This window comes from Erinaceus europaeus, chromosome 10 (assembly GCF_950295315.1).
Source record: "Erinaceus europaeus chromosome 10, mEriEur2.1, whole genome shotgun sequence".
Taxonomy (NCBI): Eukaryota; Metazoa; Chordata; class Mammalia; order Eulipotyphla; family Erinaceidae; genus Erinaceus; species Erinaceus europaeus.
In genome coordinates, this window is record NC_080171.1 from 100,674,261 (window position 1) to 100,697,036 (window position 22,776).

The 22,776-nt window shown below is 50.5% G+C and overlaps 1 protein-coding gene across 2 annotated transcripts; it reads left to right on the forward strand.

The window, feature by feature from the left end:
• Window positions 1-1,947: 1,947 nt before the first annotated feature.
• SLC27A4 (solute carrier family 27 member 4) lies at window positions 1,948-21,494 on the forward strand. 2 transcript variants are annotated; one of them, XM_007526782.3, is made up of 13 exons: window positions 1,949-2,307; window positions 4,093-4,259; window positions 6,487-6,881; window positions 9,259-9,417; window positions 13,169-13,238; window positions 13,339-13,430; window positions 16,012-16,121; window positions 16,363-16,572; window positions 16,727-16,853; window positions 17,385-17,522; window positions 17,677-17,841; window positions 17,931-18,077; window positions 20,627-21,494. In XM_007526782.3, exons 2-13 carry the CDS (start codon window positions 4,099-4,101, stop codon window positions 20,782-20,784), a joined length of 1,932 nt encoding a protein of 643 aa, XP_007526844.1. In that variant the 5' UTR covers window positions 1,949-2,307; window positions 4,093-4,098; the 3' UTR covers window positions 20,785-21,494. The 2 variants fall into 2 exon arrangements, with proteins under 2 accessions (XP_060056265.1, XP_007526844.1); XM_060200282.1 differs by lacking the exon at window positions 4,093-4,259 and having other exon boundaries at window positions 1,948-2,307.
• The last annotated feature ends 1,282 nt before the right edge of the window (window positions 21,495-22,776 follow it).

The window sequence follows — 22,776 nt, forward strand, 5'->3', positions numbered from 1 at the left end:
GAGAGAAGAGGGGAAGATAGGGGAGAAGGGGAGAGAAAGACACCTGCAGACCTGCTTCACCGCCTGTGAAGCGACTCCCCTGCAGGTGGGGAGCCGGGGGCTTGAACTGGGATCCTTAAGCTGGTCCTTGCACTTTGCGCCACATGCGCTTATCCCGCTGCACTCCCCCGTTACATCTTTTTTTTTAATTTTTTAATTATATTTATTTATTTATTGGATAGAGACAGCCAGAAAATTAGAAGGAAGGGTGGAATAGAGAAAGAGAGACAGAGAGACACCTCCAGCCCTGCTTCACCACTTGTGAAGCTTTTCCCCTGCTGGTGGAGACTGAGGTTCGAACACATTGTTACATGTGCGCTTAACCAGGTGCGCCACCACCCAGCCCCGCCCTATCTCATCTTCTATGAAAGAATGAACATCTCTGGGAATTGTGAGTTCTCATGCAAGTACTGAGTCCCAGCAATAATCTGGGTTGCAGTGAAGGGTGGGGGTGGGGGAGGAGAGAAGAAATAAGAGGAAATAGAGACTTTGAATAGAGTTGATCCAGCTACCTCCTGAATGTAAGTAATATCCTTAGTGGTGCTTTAATTCACCCAATTCCTTTGAAAGGAGGCCTCCTGAGCCCTGGAAGTGGCCTGAGTAGGACACTGAGCTTGGAAACATGAGGTGCTGAGTTTGATTCCCAGCATCTCATGTGCTAGTGATACTCTGGTTCCTCTCTCTCTCCTCTAAGGGTTCTTATTAATAAATTATTTACTAATAAATAAATAAAATTTAAAAAGTAATGTCTTATATTTAAAAGAGGGCTAAGTTATTTTTGTAATTATTTATTAATGGACTGGGGAGATAGCATAATGGTTAAGCAAAAAAGATTTTCATGCCTGTGGCTCCAAAGTACCAGGTTCAATTCACAGCATCACTATAAGCCAGAGCTGAGCAGTGCTCCAGTAAAACAAACAAACAAACAAAAAATAAAAACGTATTAGAGAAACAGAGAAATAGAACAAGAGCGTCACTGGCACATGGGATGCAAGGAATCAAGCTCAGACCTCATACATTTAAGTTCAGCACTATAGCCACTGTTCTGCCTCCCAGGCTGTGATGGTCAAATTCTTCATACCAAAATTTCATTTTTGATTCCTTTGAATGGGTCTTGAAAACTGGTCTTCCCCTTTTAATTTGCTAGACCACTACAGTAAGGAATCCAGGGATCTATTTAAGGACAAGGGGCCATTATGGATGCCGAACGAACATGTTTGGCGATCAAAAAGCCAAGTTTACAAAGGCCCAGCGCCCCATAGGGCAGGGCAGGTGACGCAGCCCAGTGCTCAGCAGGTGGCATGACAAATAACGTCGTAGACTTAGAGATTAACGAATGTGCTGCAGGGTTGAGGGATCAGATGTCAGCGTTAGGTACAGGCTTCTGGGTTTGTGCTTTCTGTATCATCGGGGCTGCCAGGTTGCTCACATGACAACACGGATGAGAAAGGATTCCCAAACACTAGCTCTGCTTCTGTCTCAGAAGCTGAGGTGCCACTCTTTTGCATCTAATTAAAACACCCGAATGAATGTGAGGCGCTGTCAAAAATCCTGCACCCCACAATGTCCACATGAGTACGGGGTAGAAGTCCACTGCGCTCGCCTCAGCGCCACAGGGACAGATGTTTGCGTGTCCCCCACCCACTCAACCTCACCTCTCAGCGAGAAACTCCCTTTCAGAGTTTTATAGGCGTGGCCTTGGGCCTTTGTGGAAATCTGCCCCCGCGTGGGCGTGGGCGTGGGCGCGGTCTCGGGATCCTCTGCTGCAGGCGTGGGTGGGGGCTCTCGCCAGCACCCGGCACAACCCGCCTGGTTCCTGCTAGGTCTCCCGGGTCTCTGCGGTCTCGCGGGGCTGCGCGGCGCGGACTACAACTCCCAGCGTGCACCGCGGCGCCGCGCCCGAGGCCCTGGCACACAGGGCGGGCTGGGGCCGGGCGGCGTCAGCTTCGCTCTGGCTGCGCTGCGCCGCTGGCTCTGCGGCTCGCTGGGCGCGGGAAGGTGCGGGAGGCGGTGTTGCCGGCCCGCGCAGCCGGTTTAGGGTGCTGGAGGCGGACGGGGGAGGAGCGCGGCAGACTGGCGGGGCGGGGTCGGGCCGCAGGCTGAGGCTAGGCGGGTGGCCGGGCCATGCAGGGCACAGAGCCGGCAAAGCGCTGCTCTGAGACCCGTTTCTGAGCGCCCAGGGGCGGCTCATGTCCCCGGCGCTTCGCACTCCGCTGCCGCAGCCGGGCCGCATCTGGACGGGGCGCCGTGCGGCGGGACAGACGTCGGGTGAGCACAGGCCGGGCCAGTAGGTTTCCAGGCGGGGGAGGAAACCCGGCCGCGCCGGGGGGGTGGGTGGCCCGGGCGGCCTGGGGTGGGGGGCTGCGCCCTGCTCTGCCTCGGCCCGACACCCGACACCCGCCACCCGCCACCCTTGCTGGGAAGAGGCCCAAGGCTGTTACCGAGCTGGGGCCGGGCGGCAAGAAACCGGGACAAGCCCTCCCCTCCTTGCCCCCACCCCTCAACCTTGCGGGACGGGTTCCTGCCTTCTGCCCTGATAGGCTGTAGGACGTCCCTGCCCTCAGAGACCCTGGCATTGGAGTTGGAAGGGCTGCTTCGCTTCCCGTTCCTGCCTTCACTTGTCGCATGGAGGAGGGGAAGATGATCTGTAAGGGCTCCATGCCTTCCTAGTTCGGAGGCTCTCAGGCTCCATCCTAGCCATGACCTTCAGCCCCTCCCCAGGAAGAGGAAAACTTAGTCCCATCTGCAGTCCTTTTTAATGAATGAAAAAGCGCCAGCTCTAGAGCTCAGGAGTCCTAATCTCTGTCCAGTGAGCCTTTGCCCACACCTTAGATCTCAATCCCCAAAGATTCATCGGAATAATTTGAGGAGTGTATGTGTGGAGATCATCTTCAGACCCCTCCTCTCTTCCAATCACCTTTTCACCCTGGGCGGTCACCTATCTAGCACCTCAGCTCGAACCCTTTTTGCTCTGTCGCCCTCTGTTGCCCAAGCAGAAACATGGCGCCGTCCCTGCCTGCAGGCACAGACTGAGTGAAGCCCCTTTACTAGGGAGCTACCTGCCAAGGCGTGGTATGGTCATCCATCCACAGAGCCTTCCAGCCTCCCTGAGAGGAGTCAAGTTAGAGGTACTCCTCTTGCCCACAAACCCTTTTGGTTAGGAACCCTGAATGCCGGGAGTGAGGATTGTCCTGTTTTGTCTGAAGGGCCTCTCAGAGCAACCTTAACTATGCCCTTTATGCAAAAGGAGTGATGAAGGCGGAAAGTGAGAAGGTGACTCGCCCAAGGAGACTCGGAGAGTCATAGCCAGAGTTGGAACCAGAAAGCTAGAACTTAATCTCTGCCTCTCACCCCTGGAATTCTTTTTTTTTTTTCCCTGAGCTAGAACATCACACATACATAATTTTACCACCCGTAGATCAGCTTCTTCTTGCAGATAGGGAGAGAGAGGAAACACATCACAGCACCTGCTATGTAGTGCCAGTACTTAAACCTGTATTTCACACTAGCCAAGGCATAGCCCCTCCCTGATGAGCTCTCTCCTGCTCTGACCCCTGGAACTCTTTTGTTGTTTATTTATTTTTTTGCCTCCAGGATAATTGCTGGGGCTTGGTGCAGGCACTACAAATCCACTGCTTGTGGCAGCCATTTTTCCATTTTATTGGACAGGACAGACAGAAATTGAGAAAGGAAGGAGAAATAGAGAGGGACAGAGGAAGATAGACACCCACAGGCCTGCTTCACCGCTTGTGAAGCGACCCCCCTGCAGGTGGAGAACCGGGGCATAAACCTGGATCCTTGCACAGGTCCATGTGCTTCCTACTGTGTGCACATAACCCTGTGTGCTACCACGGAGCTTCCTTGTTTTCTTACCCTGGAACTCTTAATCTCAAGTCGCTGCCTGCAGCCTGCTCAGTCTAGACAGTCTAGACAACCCTGAAAAGGGACTGAAACACAGCCACCCCACTTATTATGGCTAAGTTCACTACAGAGTGACCTTTTGAGTTCATAGTAACCTAGCTGGCTGGCTCACTGACTGCCCTGTGCCCCCAGGCCATAATGCTGCTTGGGGCATCTCTGGTTGGGGTGCTGCTGTTCTCCAAGCTGGTGCTGAAGCTGCCCTGGACACAAGTGGGGTTCTCTCTACTGCTCCTCTACCTGGGGTCTGGCGGCTGGCGCTTTGTTCGAATCTTCATCAAGACGGTCAGGCGTGATGTTTTGTAAGTACTGAGTCCAGCCATTCCTAGAGTCTCCACTACACTGGGCTTCTAATTCTCCCAATCTCCCCAGATCATGGCCTCTGTCATCGCTGGGCATTGGGACCCAAAGAGTAGTCTTTGTTCCCTACACTTCCTGGGCAATGGTACCTGGCACCTCAGTCTCCAAGGCCAAAGTCTCTTCCTGGAGACTGTCCTTAGCCTGGGCTGACTTGAAGGCCTAGACATACAATGAACACAAGGTCTGCTGAGGGGTAACTACTGGGAATCCCAAAAGCATACTATAGTGGCTTGTGAGAAAGTGGAAGGAATCCTATGGGAGTGGCCCTTGGGTTGCAGAGTTCTAGAGCAAGGCCCCAGAGGAAGTCATGTGTGGTCTATAGGGCTGTTCTATACTAGGAACACCTGCCACCACCTGCTTTGTGCCAGGTGCTAAACTGGTTATGGAGTCAGAGAGGAACAGGACAGACTTAGACCTGGACTCAGTTTGACCTGGTCAGGGAGATAAGAAGGTACAGTAAATCACTAAATAGATATTGTCATATGAGCAGAAACTCTGACATCCTTGCTCACTATAGTGTCCCAACTTTTAGCACAGTCACCCATGCCCAGAAGAGGCAAGTCAGTATTTGTCAACCTGAACTGATTATAAAAGTTGGTATGAGATGGCCGTACAGGATGGGTGTAGCAGCAGGGAACTTGGGAGTCCAGAAAAGGAAAGGTGGCTTCAGGCCAGGGCCTCCAAGAGAGAAAGGAGCTATATACTAGAAGCATCTCTAGGAGGTGGGAACAAAGGATTCCAGTCCAAGAGTAGGGTATCAGCCCAGAACCAGTCAAGGTGGGAGGTAGGGAGCTGGGGATCTCAGTAGTTAAAGGTAATGGAGACAGAGGGTGGGGGTGGGCAGGAATGTAGGATGTTGTTTCCATAAACACATGCTGAGTACTGGACATCTTTGTCCAGACAAGGTAGTGAACCGGAAAGAGCCTCACTCATATTGGGCTCACAGAGGTGAGGACAAATGGCACCCTTGTCCCTTATTTACTGTACCAGTGGAGGGTAGGATGTGTGGGAGGTTTCAAATAGTTTAAAATTTCTTCTTTTTTTTTTAAATTTATTTGTTTATTCATGAGAAAGATAGGAGGAGAAAAAGAACCAGCCATCACTCTGGTATATGTGCTGCCGGGGATCGAACTCAGGACCTCATGCTTGAGTTGAGAGTCTAGTGCCTTAGCCACTGCGCCACCTCCCAGACCATTTTTTTTTTTAAAGAATTTATTTGTTTATTCATGAGAAAGGAGAGAAAGATTTTTTTTTTCCTCCAGGGTTATTGCTGGGCTCAGTGCCTGCACCATGAATCCACCACTCCTGGAGGCCATTTTTCCCCCTTTTGTTGCCCTTGTTGTTGTAGCCTCGTTGTGGCTATTATTATTACCATTGTTGATTGTTGATGTTTGTTGTTGGATAGGACAGAGAGAAATGGAGAGAGGAGGGGAAGACAGAGAGGGGGAGAGAAAGATAGACACCTGCAGACCTGCTTCACCACCTGTGAAGCGACTCCCCTGCAGGTGGGGAGCCGGGGGCTCAAACCGGGATCCTTACTTTGGTCCTTGCGCTTTGCGCCACGTGCGCTTAACCCACTGCACCACCGCCCGACCCCGAGAGAAAGAATTTTTAAGGAATTTATTTGTTTATTCACTTTCTTCTTAGTGACTTAAATTTTTTTTTAAAATGTTTATTAATAAATTGGGAGAGAGAGAACTAGAGCATAACGCTGGCACATGCAGTGCCAGGGGTTGAACTCAGGACCTCATGCTTGAGCATCCAATGCTTTATATATCCACTGTGTCACCTCTTGGGATGTAGGAATTTGGATTTTTTGACTTGGAGTCTAGGAGGCTCTTGAAAGAACAGCAGACTCCAAGAAGAACTTACTGTAGAGCAAGAGGGGATTGGGTCAACCACATTTTATCTTTGAAGCCTGGAGCAAGCCATGTAGCTGGCAGAGCTTGGTTCTCTCCCTTGTATGTAAAGGACATGTTGCCTTGGGCCCTGTTATTACCAAGAATCGTCTGACCAACTGGCACATATGACAATGCCCGCCCCCTAAGGAAGTGTTACAAGCTACCAGGCTCATGAGTCTCTGACCAGCTGGGCAACCATACTGGGCTAGAGTATCAAGAATTGTAGTTGCACCCTTGAAGTCACAGCTGCCTTGTTGCTTCCTGACAGTGGTGGCATGGTGCTCCTGAAGGTGAAGGCAAAGGTACGACGGTACCTGCGAGAAAAGCGGACAGTGCCCATCTTGTTTGCCTCTACGGTACAGCGCCATCCTGACAAGACAGCCCTAATCTTTGAGGGTACAGACACACATTGGACCTTCCGCCAGCTGGATGACTACTCCAGTAGTGTGGCCAACTTTCTGCAGTCCCGGGGCCTGGCCTCGGGTGAAGTGGTGGCCCTCTTCATGGAGAACCGCAATGAGTTTGTGGGCCTTTGGCTGGGTATGGCCAAACTGGGCGTGGAGGCAGCACTCATCAACACTAACCTCCGGCGGGATGCCCTGCGCCACTGTCTGACCACCTCCCAGGCCCGGGCCCTCATCTTTGGCAGTGAGATGGTGGCAGGTGAGGCCCAAACACAGGGAAGCCCAGAGGATCTTGCATAAGTCACAGCTTCCCTTCAGTCTTGGAAGACACTGTGTCTTGGTGCCCTGAAGCCAGATAGCCTGGCCAGGCAGAAATGCCCTCTAGAAGACTGGCAAGCTGTGCCTCAGTTTCCTCTCTATGGCACCAGCCTCATCCAAAGAGATGTTTCACCTGAAGCACTAATAAAATGGCTTGAGGCTAGGTGAGCGCTCAGATGTAATGGTAACCCACCTGGCATGACTAGTCATGCCTCATTTGCCTCATCTGTAGAGTGGAACCAAGAGTCCATTCTCTGCTGTCCTGTGAGCTTCTGTTTTATTTGCCGCTGCCCTGAGCACTGACCAAGTGCTGACCTTGCTGTTTAGCAAGAGCAGCTCTAATACCCCCAAAGCCTGGTGAGGTGGAGTTGCCCTCTCAGCTTCACAGATGAGGAGACTGACAAGGCACTCTCACCCAAGGTCATGCCACTGGTAAGTGACAGAACTGAGGTTTTTATTTATTTTACCAGAGCACTGCTCAGCTCTGATTTACAGTGGTGTGAGGGTTAGACCTGGGACGTTGGAGCCTCAGGCATCAGTCTTTTTTTTTTTTGCCCCCAGGGTTATTGTTGGGGCTCAGTGCCTGCACTATGGATCCACTGCTTCTGGAGGCTACTTTTTCCCTTTTGTTGCATTTATTTATTTATTTTCCCTTTTGTTGCCCTTGTAGTATTATTGTTGTAGTTATTGATGTCATCGTTGTTGGATAGGACAGAGAGAAATGGAAGGAGGAGGGGAAGACAGAGAGGAGGAAAGACAGACACCTGCAGACCTGATTCACGGCTTGTGAAGCGACTCCCCTGCAGGTGAGGAGCCAGGGGCTCGAACCAGGATCCTTATGCCGGTCCTTACACTTCGCACCACGTGCGCTTAACCCACTGTGCTACCGCCCGACTCCCCTTTAGTTGCCTTTGTTGTTTATCATTGTTGTCGTCGTCGTCGTTAGATAGTACAGAGAAATCAAGAGAAGAAGGGAAGACAAAGGAAAGATAGATACCTGCAGACCTGCTTCACTGCCTGTGAAGCGAGCCTCCTGCAGGTGGGGAGCCTGGGGCTTGAACTGGGATCCTTGAACCATTCCTGTGCTTCATGCCATGTGCGCTTAAGCCACTGTGCTACCACCTGCTCCCCCTCCCCAAGGCATCAGTCTTTTTACATAACCATTATGCTATCTACCCCACCTGGAACAGAAATTTGATTTTGAGCTCAACCATGTTGTCCTGTTCTCTGTCCCCTCACTGCTGTGGCTATGAGGCAATGGATAGAGAAGCTTATTAAAATACTAGAAGGAGAAAGGAAAGATGGAGGTGGTGCTGGTGTGTGTTGGGGGGGGGTAGGAGCTGGATGAATGAAGATGTAGGACCAAGTGGGCCAGGAGTAGCTCATGCCCTAGTGAATGAGTATCAATATCTGTAGTGCATGGAGGATCCCAAGAGAATGTTCTCACTTGCCAGGGAGATAGCATAATGGTTACACAAACACCTTTCATGCCTGAAAAAAGAGAGGAAGAAAGAGAAAAAAGAAATTCTCCAGTGGCTAGACCGCCATTGGCCTCTGACTCCTCCCCCTTTTTATAATGTTATTTTTTATTTTTATTTTTTCATAATTTTTTTTTGCATTATTTTCCATTTTGTTGCCTTTGTTTTAGTTATTATTGTTATTGATGTCATCATTGCTGGATAGGACAGAGAGAAATGGAGAGAGGAGGGGAAGACAGAAAAGGGGAGAGAAAGACACCTGCAGACCTGTTCTACCAGTTGTGAAGCGACTCCCCTGCAGGTGGGGAGCCAGGGTCTCAAACCGGGATCCTTACACTGGTCCTTGTGCTTTGCGCCACGTGCACTTAACCTGCTGCGCTACTGCCTGACTCCCTTTATTTTTATTTTTTAATAATAACCCAGTCCACCCCTCCTAACTGGTGTTAATCCCACCCCCTCAGTGTAGTACAGTGGCCTAGTGCTCAAATCTTGGTGTTGAGATAGAGCTAGCTTCAGTTGCATAATTCTAGCTAATTCTATCAAGTCCCTCCTCAGACCCTCAGTTTCCTCTTGTGTGAAATGTACTGTTATCAGCACCTATTTCCTAGGGATGTATGTGTGCAAGAGATCCCCTAAAAAAACCTAAAGTAGAGTTAGCCAGGTGTCAGGAACTGTTTTCCTTATCTGTCATGTACTGAAGTCCCAAGTGCATCAGCCCCCTGTCACACCTCTCGCCAGTGTCCCCCAGTAGCACACCAGCCCTGACCTGAGCAGAGGCCCTGGGAACGCAAATGCAAGGTATCCTCGCCTACCTGCTGACCTTCTCTATCTTCCCTGCAGCTGTCTCCGAGATCCAAGCTAGCCTGGACCCCTCACTCAGTCTTTTCTGTTCTGGGCACTGGGAGCCCAGCACAGTGCCTGCCAGCACAGAGCACATGGACCCCTTGCTGGAAGAGGCCCCCAAGCACCTACCCAATCTCCCTGACAAAGGCTTCACAGGTGAGTCACAGGGGTTCTGAGGTGGAACATGGGCAGAGCCTCAGGTCTCAGAGTCTTGAGTTCTTTTACCCACTTGATGTGTGACGTGGAATGAGTCATGTTACCTCATTTTTTTCCTCTAGGACAATGGGGCCAGTAACTCTGAAGTGAGTGTGAAGGTTAAAGTATGTTCTAGCTTGGGAGTCAGGCGGTAGCGCAGCGGGTTAAGCGCAGGTGGTGCAAAGCGCCAAGGACCGGCATAAGAATCCCGGTTCAAGCCCCTGGCTCCCCACCTGCAGGGGAGTCGCTTCACAGGCGGTGAAGCGGGTCTGCAGGTGTCTGTCTTTCTCTCCCCCTCTCTGTCTTCCCCTCCTCTCTCCATTTCTCTCTGTCCTATCCAACAACGACGACATCAATAACAACAATAATGACTACAACCACAATAAAAACCAACAAGGGCAACAAAAGAAAAATAAATAAATAAATATGAAAAAAAATAATAATAATAATAAAAATAAAGTATGTTCTAGCGTGTATGCAAGTGTCAGGCATGTGCTGAGCACACAGATGCACACAAAATCCAACTCTTGGATTGGTTCAAACAGCCTTGTTGATATCTAACATATATAGGAGTGTGTGGAGCCCAGGATTCTGTTCTGTCTGGATTTTAGGGACCAGGACAGGGGTAAGATCATTCACAGTGCAGGTCCCTGTTGGGCTGTGAACATCTCCCTGCACTGGCTGCCTGCGCTCCCCCCCCTTTCCCCAGCCTCCTGAGCCCCTTTCTTTTTTTTTTCCTAGTTTTTTTTTTTTAATTTATTTATATAATGGAAATATTGACAAGACCATAGGATGAGAGGGGTACAATGCTACACAATTCCCACCACTAGAATTTCCCATCCCATCCTCTCCCTTGATAGCTTTCCTGTTCTTTATCTCTTTGGGAGTATGGACCCAGGATCATTTTGGGGTGCAGATGGTGGAACGTTTGACTTCTGCAATTGCTTCCCCACTGAACATGGGCATTGACAGGTCAATCCATACTCCCAGCCTATCTCTCTCTTTCCCTAATGGGGCAGAGCTCTGGGAAGGTGGGGCTCCCGGACACATTGGTGGGGTTCAGTTCCCAGCACTACCATAAGCCAGACCTGAGCAGTGCTCTGACAAATCAATCAATCAATCACACAAAATTGGGATAGTGACAGAACCTATGTTATTAACTGATGAGGAAGACTGGAAAAGATGCACTGGGTCAGGTCCTGAAGCTAGGGTGTGACAGGAAGGGCTCTGCAACTGGTAGTTGTCATTATGGTCATTTATCCCCAGTTGCAGGCAGATCTTGTCTCCTGAGTGCTTTTGTAAGTTACTTGAGAGCTGGGGCTCTGGCGGGCTTGGCTTAGTGCCTAGCTGAGAGTGGGCCTTCAGCAGACATCCAGAGAGCAGGAGACGGTTGATACAGGCACACCTTGGAGATGTTGTGGGTTTGGTTGCAGACCACCACAATAAAGCAAGTACCACAATAAAGTGAGTCATCTAGACTGTCTTTTCCTAGTACAAATGCATGTTACATCTACAGTATCCTGTCATCTGAAGTATATAATAGCATTCTCTTTAAAAACACAGTTTAAGGGGCCAGGTGGTGGCGCACGTGGTTGACTGCACCTATTACAATGCACAAGGTCCCGGGTTCAAGCCCCCGGTCCCCAGGTGGGGACACTGCTTTGCAAGTGGTGAAGCAGTGCTGCAGGTGTGTCTCTGTCTCTCTCCCTCTCTATCACCCCCTTCCCTCTCAATTTCTGGCTGTCTCTATCCAATAAATAAAGATAATAAAAATTAAAAAAAAATATAACAGTTTATGGGAGTTGGGCGGTAGCACAGCGGGATAAACGCATGTGGCGCAAAGCATAGGCCCCATGGAAGGATCCCGGTTCAAGGCTCTGGCTCCCCACCTGCAGGGGAGTCAGTTCACAGGTGGTGAAGCAGGTCTGCAGGTGTCTTTCTCTCCCCTTCTCTGTCTTCCCCTCCTCTCTCCATTTCTCTCTGTCCTATCCAACAACGACATCAATAACAACAGTAATAACTACAACAACAACAACAAAAAAAACGGGCAACAAAAAGGGAAAATAAATAAGATTAAAAAAAAAGAAGCCGTTAAGCGCAGGTGGATGCTTGAGCATGATGTACCCAGTGAGATACTTTTGGATATTCTGCAATTTATGTTTTTTTTTTTTTTTTAATTGAATAGTATCTTACTGGTCTGGTAAAATCACTCACTTGGATAGTGCACTGCTTCACCATGTGTGTCCCAGTTTCAAGCCAAGCCTTTACTGGGTGGGATGTTGGGATGTGTATGAAGGCATCCTTCCATTGAAGGAAGTTTTGGCAATGTGCTTTCTTTCCCTTTCTCAGCCTCTTTGCCTCTCTCTATAGGATAAAAGTTCAGCCCAAAACAGTGAACCCTTTGAGACAAGAACAAAGATAAGACAAACCAACAAAATCCTTAATGTCCAGAAAAGTAAAGTATGCTCATGTTGTTGAAAAAATTGAGCAGAAGGACCGGTGGTGGCGCGCCTGGTAGAGCACACACATTACAGTGTGCAAGGACCCGGGTTTGAGCCCCCGGTCCCCACCTGCAGGGGGAAAGCTTTGCAAGTGGTGATCAGTGCTGCAGGTGTCTCTCTGCCTCTCTATCACCCCCTTCTCTCTTGAGTTCTGGCTGTCTCTATCAAATAAAGATAATAAATTAAAAAAAGAAAAAGAAAAGAAAAATTGAGCAGACAGACTTGCTTGATTCAGGTTGCCTCCAGCCTCAGTTGCTACAGGAGGTGTGCCTACATCTACTGTGCAGGCTAATCTCTATCTAACCTGACTCCCCAGGGCCTCCCAGCCTGGCACAGAAACTGGGATGTGGCAATCCCTGGTCCCCTGCTTGATTCTGCAGTGGGAATACAGATGGTCAGAGGCATAGAAGCCACCTTAGCACCTCACTTCCTGCAGCTGTACCTCCCACACTTGAAGACTGTGGGAGTATTTTATACTGTATTATATAGTTTGTTATACACTTCCTTAGGGAAGCCCTCCCTGGAACCTGGGCTAGGTGCTTCCTGGGCTTCCCACATACTTTTAGCACAGAATTATCTGTCTTCATCTGACTGTCCCAATAAGCTGTGAACTCTGCCAAGGCCAGGGTTATGCCTGCCATAGTCACTGATGTTCACCTAGACCTGTTGCTGAGAAAAGGCCCTAAAAATGTTTGTTGGGGGGGGGGGGCTGGGCGGTAACGCAGCGGGTTAAGCACACATGGTACAAAGCGCAAGGATTGCCATAAGGATCCCGGTTTGAGCTCCCCACCTGCAGGGGAGTTACTTCACAGTAGTGAAGCAGGTCTGCAGGTGTCTGTCTTTCTCTCCCCCTCTCTTGTCTTCCCCTCCTCTCTCTGTCCTATCCAACAACAGCTATAATAACAGTAACGATTACAACAAGGGCAACAAAATGGGAAAAATAGCCTCTAGGAGCAGTGGATTCATAGTGCAGGCACTCATTGAGCCCTAGCGATAACCCTGGAGGCAAAAAAAATGTTTGTTGAAGGTACAGGGGCAGGTGTTAGAGCCAAGAGCGGTATCTTCGATCACCAGAGTTAGTTTCTGGAAAGCAGTGTGAAGGGGTGAGTGCTGAGGGGTGGACACATACCAACGCCTACCTGACCATTTGACTTCACGCTCAGTCCTGTGCTGCATCCCCTCACATTTGCTCATGTGTGTGTTTTCTTCAGATAAGCTCTTCTACATCTACACATCAGGTACCACAGGGCTTCCCAAAGCTGCCATCGTGGTACATAGCAGGTACGGGGCAGTGGGAGATGGGAGAGAGGATGGGAGAACTTGGTCTGGGAGCCTCTCCTGCCTTGCCAGGCCACTGAGCCCTCTGCCTGTGCCCTACCAGGTACTACCGCATGGCTGCCCTCGTGTACTACGGATTTCGCATGCGACCTGACGACATTGTCTATGACTGCCTCCCCCTCTATCACTCTGCAGGTAACCTGAGTCTGTGCCTCCAGCCCCTAGCACCCCTGGGACCCCTTCAGAGTACACCACCACCACCACCACCACCCCGGCAGGTAGCATGTTGCAGTAGAAACACATGTGTTTTATAGTCAAGTCTTCAAGGCTGGGTGTTGATGTTGACTTGACCTCTGAATGAGGATGGCCATTCTAGCCTCAGGGTCTCACAGTGGTATGTCTGTGGGCTCCTGGGTTGGTTTAACTAGTTCATTTCCACAGCTGTATTACCTTGCCACTACTATTTGTTGTGGTTGCTTGTTTGTTCTGGAGGACCTTGCTATGTACAGTTTCATTCCCAGGTGTGTGTGTTTGTTTTTCATCAGAGCATTGATCATCTCTGGCCTGTGATAAAGCGGGGGATTCAACCTAGGACTTCAGAGCCTCAGGCATGAGAGTCTCTTTGCATAATCATTATGCTATTTACCCCCATCACTTTTTCAAAGAGTTACTTATTTATGAGAATGAGGGGAGAGAGAAAATTAGAATATCACTTTGGCACATGGAATGCTAGGGATTGAACTCAGGACCCCATGCTTGATGGTCCAATGCCTTATCTGCTGTACCATTTCCCATGAAGTTCTTTCATTCAGTTAGAGACCACAGCACCAGAGCTTTCTCTGATACCAAAGCACCTCTGTATGGTGCTAGGGCTCAACGCTGGTTTACATGCATGGCATAGTACACATTATGTCTGATCTGTTTTGCCCATTTTCCTTTTAGTAGTTGTATATTTTATTTTTAATTATTTTTTATTATCTTTTTTTATTTGATAGAGACAGCCAGAAATCGAGAGGGAGGAGGGAGATAGAAAGGGAGAGAGACAGAGAGACACCTGCAGCACTACTTCACCACTCACAAAGCTTTCCCCCTGCAGGTGGGAACTGGGGGCTTGAACCCGGGTCCTTGCGCATTGTAACTTGTGCACTCAACCAGGTGCGCCACCACCCGGCCCAGTAGTTGTATGTTTTATTGCCATTTAGTCTGGGAGTTTCCAGGAAAGACAGAGAAACAGAAATGAAATAGTTTCTGTCCTCCAGGTGCTTTGAGCCAGGTAAGTGTTGGGGCAGGATGAGTGATGAGAACCTACTTATCAGGAATATAAGATGGTATGGGACCAGTGAGGTGACACAATAGTAGCACAGAGGACATGCAAGCAAAAGGTCCCAGGTTTGGGGGCCAGGTGGTAGTGCAGTGGGTTAAGCGCACATGGTACAGAGTCCAAGGACGGGCCTAAGGATCCCAGTTCGAGCCCCCAGCTCCCCACCTGCAGGGGGGGGAGGGGGGTCTCTTCATCAGAGATGAAGCAGATCTGCAGGTGTTAATCTTTTTTCTCCCCCTCTCTGTCTGCCCATCCTCTCTCAATTTCTCTCTGTCCTATCCAACAACAAGAACATCGACAATAATAACAACAATGATAAACAACAAGGACAGGAATCAGGCAGTAGCGCAGCGGGTTAAGCGCACATGGCACAAAGTGCAAGGACTGGAGTAAGGATCCCAGTTCGAGCCCCTGGCTCCCCACCTGCAGGGGAGTTACTTCACAAGCAGTGAAGCAGGTCTGCAGGTGTCTCTCTTTCTCTCCCCCTTTCTGTCTCCCCCTCCTCTCTCCATTTATCTTTGTCCTATCCAACAATGATACCAATAATAACTACAATAAAATGAGGGCAACAAAAGGTAGTAAATAAATAATTTTTTAAAATTTATTTTATTTATTTATTCCCTTTTGTTGCCCTTGTTGTATAAATAAATATTTTTAAAAAGGGCAACAAAAGGAAAAAAATAGCCTCCAGGAGCAATGGATTTGTAGTGCAGGCACTGATCCCCAGCAATAACCCTAGAGGCCAAAAAAAAAAAAAAAAAATCCCAGGCTTGACCCCTGCACCACTAATAGTCACAGGTGACTGGTTCTCTGGTCAAAGGAAAACAGAAATGGTGCAGAGAATATAGAGGAGCAGGGAGCAGGAACTTGGCCAAGGACATGACCCTCCCACAGGTCTTCTGGAGCAACTGTACACAAGGCAAGCAAAGAGGGGGTGTGGAGGTCAGGTGGGTTAGCTTCTTTTTCACACCCTCCCTCCATAAGTGACAACATTGTGGGTACAGGAAGAAGGGCTTGGGGTCAACTCCAACGTCCTAGAGGACAATCTCAGAAAATACATTTGACCCCAGAGGCAATGAGAAGCCATGAAGGTTTCTGACTAGGAGAAAGAGAGAGAGAGAAGTTAGTATTAGAGGGACAGGATAGAAAAGAGGGAGACCAGGAAATTTTTGGGCAAGAGGAGGCTTGGTGTCCAGGTAATGGTGCACTTGGTTTAGCACACATATTACAGTGCTCAAGGGCCCAAGTTCAAACCTCCAGTCCCCACCTACAGGAAGGAAGCTTTATGAGTGATGAAGCAGTGCTACAGGCATCTCTCTCACTCTGTAGCTTCCCCTTCCCTCTCTATTTCTATTTAATAAAAAACAAAAACTAAAATAGACATAAAAAAGAGGAGGTTTAGATGGGAAGGTTCTCCATTCCCACTAACCTCCAGGGCCGACCTTCTGCCTTCAGGAAACATTGTGGGGATTGGACAGTGCCTGATCCATGGCATGACAGTGGTGATCCGGAAGAAGTTCTCAGCCTCCCGCTTCTGGGATGACTGTGTCAAGTACAACTGCACAGTGAGTGTGAAGGGAAGGGGCAAGGCATCCTCTTCCAGCCCCACACAGGCACATCTGTCCCACAGCTTAGGCAGCTAGTCATACATTGTTCAGATGGGGAGACCAAGACCCAGAGAGGACAAGGATCACATGCCAACCCTGTGAAGGACTATATGGGAGTGGTGGTGGGAAGTTCTTGTAGGGATTGGAAGGAGAAGGGAGAGCTGCCTCAGGGGCCAGACTCACTCTGCTCTGCCTCCAGATTGTACAGTACATTGGAGAGCTGTGCCGCTACCTCCTGAACCAGCCATCCCGGGAGGTGGAAAGTCAGCACCAGGTGCGCATGGCATTGGGCAATGGTCTCCGGCACTCCATCTGGACCGACTTCTCCAGCCGCTTCCACATCCCACAGGTGGCCGAGTTCTATGGGGCCACCGAGTGCAACTGTAGTCTGGGCAATTTTGACAGCCAGGTACGGGGCGTGTGATAGCCCAAGGGAGCATTTGTGGCATGGAGAGGGTTGAGTTCCAGCAGGGTATAGTGGGACAGGGACCCCCCCCCCCCCAGTGTATACTGTTCAGTTGGGGGTCCATGGGAGAGCCCAGCCCAAGTCTTGGCTTTTGCAGGTGGGAGCCTGTGGCTTCAACAGCCGCATCCTGTCCTTTGTATACCCCATCCGGCTGGTACGTGTCAACGAAGACACCATGGAGCTGATCCGGGGGCCTGATGGGGTCTGCATTCCTTGCCAACCAGGTCTGCTCTGGGGTTGGGATTGGGGGTCAGAGGCGGAGGAGTGGACCTAAAAGGGAGATGGGGTAGGGTAAATGAGTGAGGAGCCTTTTTTTTTTCCCTAGAGATGGAAATTGAAGAGGAGAGGGAGAAAAAAGAGACACCTGCAGCACTACTTCACCATTTGTGAAGTTTTCTCACCCTGCTGCTCCCTTCCCTTACCCCCGTCCCACCCCCGCACCCCCAATACACACACAGAGGCGGGGACTGGGGACTTGAACTCAGGTCCTTACACATGGTTATGTGTGAGGAGCCCTTTTCTAACCAGTGGTCATCAGGTATATAGGTCCATCTTTGGGCGGGGGGGGGGGGGGGGGTAGATAGCATAATGGTTATGTAAAGAGACTCTCATGCCTGAGGCTCCAAAGTCCCAGGTTCATTCCCCCACACCACCATCAGACCGAGCTGAGCTCTGGTAAACAAACAAGAAAAATTAGGTCCATGATTTTACCCACCATCCACCCCATCCACTGACACAGTCTTTCTTAATTCCAGGGGAGCCGGGGCAGCTAGTGGGCCGCATCATCCAGCAGGACCCCTTGAGGCGCTTTGACGGTTACCTCAACCAGGGTGCCAACAATAAGAAGATCGCCAAAGATGTCTTCAAGAAGGGAGACCAGGCCTACCTCACTGGTGGGTGGATACCCTCTGGGGGAGGGGCAGAAAGGAATGAAGGGACCTCCCTGCCACTGAAAAGACACCCCCCAGCACTCTCCCAGTCCCAGCCATGATAGGCAGGCAGTTCCTTGTGACCCAGTGAGGACTGCCTCATCCCACCCCTCCTCAGGCGACGTGCTGGTGATGGATGAGCTGGGCTACCTGTACTTCCGAGATCGCACTGGGGACACCTTCCGCTGGAAGGGTGAGAATGTCTCCACCACCGAAGTTGAGGGCATACTGAGCCGCCTGCTGGACATGGCTGATGTGGCCGTGTACGGTGTTGAAGTGCCAGGTATCTGAGGAGTGGGACATGCCAGGTATCTGGGAGCAATGCCACTGGGGGCACTGCCAGTTCTTCACTGTTCGTTCTCCTACCCCTAGGGACCGAGGGCCGGGCTGGAATGGCCGCTGTGGCCACGCCCACTGGCAGCTGTGACCTGGAGCAATTCGCTCAGCTCCTAGAGAAGGAGTTGCCCCTCTACGCCCGCCCCATCTTCCTGCGTTTCCTGCCTGAGCTGCACAAAACAGGTCAGTCCTCAACGCCTCACCCTCAGCCCCACCTAATTCAGAGGCCCCTTCCTGGCTTCTTCTGGAGAGTCACTAGACCTTCACTCACAGACTTGCAGAGGCCAGTGAGTCACTGAACTCCATGTGCACAGAGAGCCAGGCTTTCAGAGAGGTCCCTTCCTTCCTTGAGGGAACAGATAATTTATTGAGGACCCACTGTTTGCCAGGCTCTGTGCTAAGCCTTGGTGATCCAGGTACCACTTTTGGCAGCACCTTTGTCTTCTTGGACCTTTTACAGTGGTAGGGAGGCAGCCCTAGGACAAGGAATTCCAGAATGAAAAGTGGGATACTGATCAGACTGACAGAAAAGTGAATGGAGAGGGTTGGGGAGGATGTTCTAGCGGAACCCTGAATGAGGAGGAAGAATTTTATGGGGGTCGGGAGGTTTCCCTACATGTGGGACTAGCAAGTGTAAAGTCTCTGAGGCTAAGAAGGCACTACAGACGGGCAAAGGGAGACACACAGAACTGCAGCTTGTGAGGGGAGCAGGTGGTGTGTGGAGAGAGAGACCTGGGAGAGCAGGGACACCAGTGAGGGCTGACAGCGGCATCCAGGTGAAAGGGAGCAGTGGGTCCACTATCATGTGGCAGGGCATGGCCATCCTTTTGTCTGTTGTTCTGCTCATGGATTTCAGAAGCCCTCTTGTGGGCTGGAAATGCTGAGACACTTGCCCAGGACGCCCCCACCCTTTCTGTTACTGTTAAGTGCTGCCCCGGAAGCACTTGTAGTAGTGGGCTGGGTCTGGCAAGGAGTCTGGTACCAGTACCAGACTTGTGACTGAGATCCCTGAAGACTGGCTCACAGCTCTGACTTCCCTGTCCAGGAGAGCCAGGGAAACTGAGAAACAGAACTGCACTTAAATAGAAATAGTCAGTACAGATGACCACTGTGTACACTTACTGGATAGTCCCAGTTTCAGGTGCTTCTGCTAAGATGTTTCCTAACCACTCCATGTGGCTTCTCACATTTCACAGGCAAGGTGCTTCCCAAGAGGGACTCCAAAAGGTTGCAGCTGGCCACTGCACCCATTGCTTCTGCCACATACTCTTTGTCAGGCCAGAGTCTATTCAAGCTGGGTCAAGTAAACTTCCAGCTTTTTTTTTTTTTTTTTTTTTTTAAACACCAGAGCACTGCTCAGCTCTGGTTTGTGGTGGTGTGGAGGATTGAACCTGGGACTTTGGAACTCAGGCAGGAGAATCTCTTTGCATAACCATTATGCTGTCTACCCCCACCTAGCCTCCAGCTCTTGATGGGAGAAGTGGTCATGTTGCAGAGGAGTATGTACACAGGGAGCAGAGACTCTACCTTATTTGGCAATTGACCACGCTCTGGTTCAGATCCCAGCTCACCAATCACTGGCTACATAATGCTGGCCCAGAGGTGTGCCTCTGAGCGTCCGTCTTCTCATCTGTACAGTGGTTTCTATGTTTGGCTTACTTCACATGCTATTAAGGACCCAAACAAAGTCACTTCAATTATTTCAGAGATGTATTTGAGACAAGACCTGAGATAGCTCTAGGAGGTGTGCCTTCATTGTCATGTCCATGGCTCAGGTTCAAGTTCCTGGTTCTTCCTGAACAGAGGAGACTCCAGTGCTATGGTGGCCCCCCCCCCCCGTCTGTCTCTATTATGTTTATTTATTTATTGGATAGAGACCACCAGAAAGAGGGAGGGGAAGATAGGGAGAGAGACAGAGAGACACCTGCAGCCCTGCTTGAAGCTTCCCCCCCCCCTACAAGTGGGGACCAGGGCCTCAGACCCAGGTCCTTGTACACTGTAATGTGTGCACTTAACCAAGTGTGCCACCACCCAGCCCCCCATGTTTCTCCCACTCTGTCTTTTAAAAAAGTAGCCCAGAGCAGTGAAATCATGCTTGTGTGAGGCCCAGGTTATGTGTACACACACACACACACACACACACACACACACACACACACCCTCCTTAGGATCCATAGAGTAGGGATGAAAAAATAGGTCACTTGGATAGTGTGCTGCTTTGCCATGTGCACTACCCAGGTTCAAGCCCGTCACCCTCATTGAAGGAAGTTCCCATTGCTATAGTCTCTTTCCTTCTCTCTCATTCTGCCTCTCTATCTGTATCTGGAAAAGTCATCCCTGAGCTGTGAAACCCCAGAGACAACCAAAAGCAAAAGCATCCCTAAGAATAAAGCTGAGCACCTGAGTCTGGGGTTGATGAAGAGATTAAAGAGGTCACTGCCATACTTGAGAGAGATACTCATATAAAGGGAGCTGCACAGAAGACCCAAGTCTGCTAGTCCTCTTCCTGCTGTCACTCAGTGTGGGTGGGACCTTGAACAATAGCTTCCTTCTCAGGCGTCAATTTTCTGACCCTGGCAAATTGTCAGGAGCCCTACCCCCATGGCCCTTTTCCTGTGCTCACCCCAGCCCTCCTCATCTACCCCTCCTCACCCCTGGTAGGTGGTTGCCCAGAGTTCACTCCTGCAACATCTGTCCTCTGACTCCTCCCTCCATCTTCCCTGCTTCCTCAGGAACCTTCAAACTACAAAAGACTGAGCTGCGGAAGGAGGGCTTCAACCCAGCATTTGTAAAAGATCAGCTATTCTACCTGGACGCCCGCAAGGGCCGCTACGTCCCACTGGATCATAAGACCTACACCCGCATCCAGGCAGGCGAGGAGAAGCTGTGATTTGCCCTGTTTCCCTCTGAGGGCCAGAAGAGTCTGGATCTAGAGACCCAGCTCCCACCCCAGAGGGGTCTGGGCGACGCCAGACCAAAGCAAGCAGGGCTGGCACCTCCACCTTAAGGCGCCAGCCCCCTCCCCCTGAAACTGCCAAGTGACTCACTGCCGCCTCTCCCCTCTCCCAGAGGCTTTCTGTGAAAGCCTTATGTCCAGGTTACGACTTCGAGGGCAGGGAGGCCTCTGCACCCCAGGCTGAGACTGACTAGGCCCTTCAGGATAAATGTCTTGAGTCAGGGCAGGGGGGAGGGGTGGGGGGCTGAAAATCACCAAGCTCTCCTCAGAGAGCAGGAAGCTTATCTCTGGGACCAGGATGGAAGCTCCCAGACTCAGGAAGCCAGCAGAGGGGGCAGAGGCACTGAGGCCTGTTGATCAGGTGGCCAAAGAGGATCCTGACCTCACAGTTGTTCTATTGTCACTCAGTCCTGCCCACACCTCTAGGACGGTGGAAGGAGCCCAACCCTGCCATAGACAGCACCTCCTCCCTACATCCTGTCCCCTCTTCTCCCTGGTGACTGCTTGGCTATCCCTAAGGCAAGGCTTTTCTGTCTTTGTGGATCTGTCCACGTTGCCCTCTCCTTGTCAGTTTTGGCCTAGCTATGGGAGAAGGAGGGGTAGGGGGGCACTCAGGAGCCAATAAACTCTGCCTTGACTCCCAAGCCTGTGTGCATGCCACCTGGGCTGCCCCCATATTCGCACCAGCCTACTCAAACCCTGCCCTGGTCCCTTTGCCCATTCACTCACACATCCATTTGTTCATGTGCTTGGATTGGTGGGGTTGCAGGCAGGTTAGAGGCCACAGCCCCACTAAGGGGCTGTCCCCATTAGAGTCTGGCAGGGTATTTAATAGTGTAAGCCTGAAATTCCAAAGCAGCTGTGTCACTCAGGGGCTTGTAGCCTTGGGCAGCTGTCTCTCAATCTATGAACTGGAGAGGAACAGTGGTGATTCAGAAAAATAAAGATAGCTGTTATGGGATTTTGAGGAAGAAGTTCCTAACCCAGAGCAGGACCCCAGCTCCAGACCCTTGCTCCAGCTGTTCTGTGCATAACACATATTCCCAGTGTTTGGAGGCTGTCTCAGCAGGTGTAGAGAGCCAGCTGCGCCCTGGGCTCTACCACTGGAGTCACAGGCTGAAAATACAGGTCCCAATGGGACAAGGATTTAGCCCACAGGGGCTTTATCTTCATTTTTTTAAGTTCTTATTTTATTTCTTATTTATTTTTCTAATTTTTTAAATCTTTTATTTATTGGATAAAGACAGCCAGAAACCGAGAGGGTAAGGGGAGATAGGGAGAAAGATACCTGCAGACCTGCTTCACCACGCGCAAAGCTTTCCCCCTGCAGGTGGGTGCTGGGGCCTTGAACCTGGGTCCCTGTGCACTGTAATGTGCGTTTAACCAGGTGCACCACCACCTAGCCCCCTCTTCATTCTTTTTTTAATTATTATTAAAAATTATTTATTGGGTAGAGACAGAAATCAAGAGGGAAGCAGAGATACCTGCAGCACTGTTCACCATGTATGAAGGCTTTCTCCCTGACTGGAGACTGGAAGCTCTAACCTGTGTCCTCAAGAAGAAAAATGTGTGTGTTGAACCCGGTATGCCGCCACCCAGCCTCCATCTTCATTCTTTAACCCTCCCTGAGGTCTGTCTCTTGCCCAAATCATACAAGTAGCAGTGGGGGCTGGAATGTAAGCCCCAACCCCAGGCCTTTGCTATGCTGCTCTGCCCTCCTAGTGAGAAGGGAACAGGAAAGCTGGAAATGCTTCCATTCCTTATATGCCTATGCAGACAACTGTAGACTACACTCTAGGACAGTTGCTGACGGCCTGGGTGGAGGGTGGCCAGGCTGGGAATTCGGGGGGTTCCTCTTGTGGGGAGGGTGGCCGTTAAAGGCAGAAGTTACCTGTCTTTTGGGAGCTAACTCAGCTGGAATCAGGC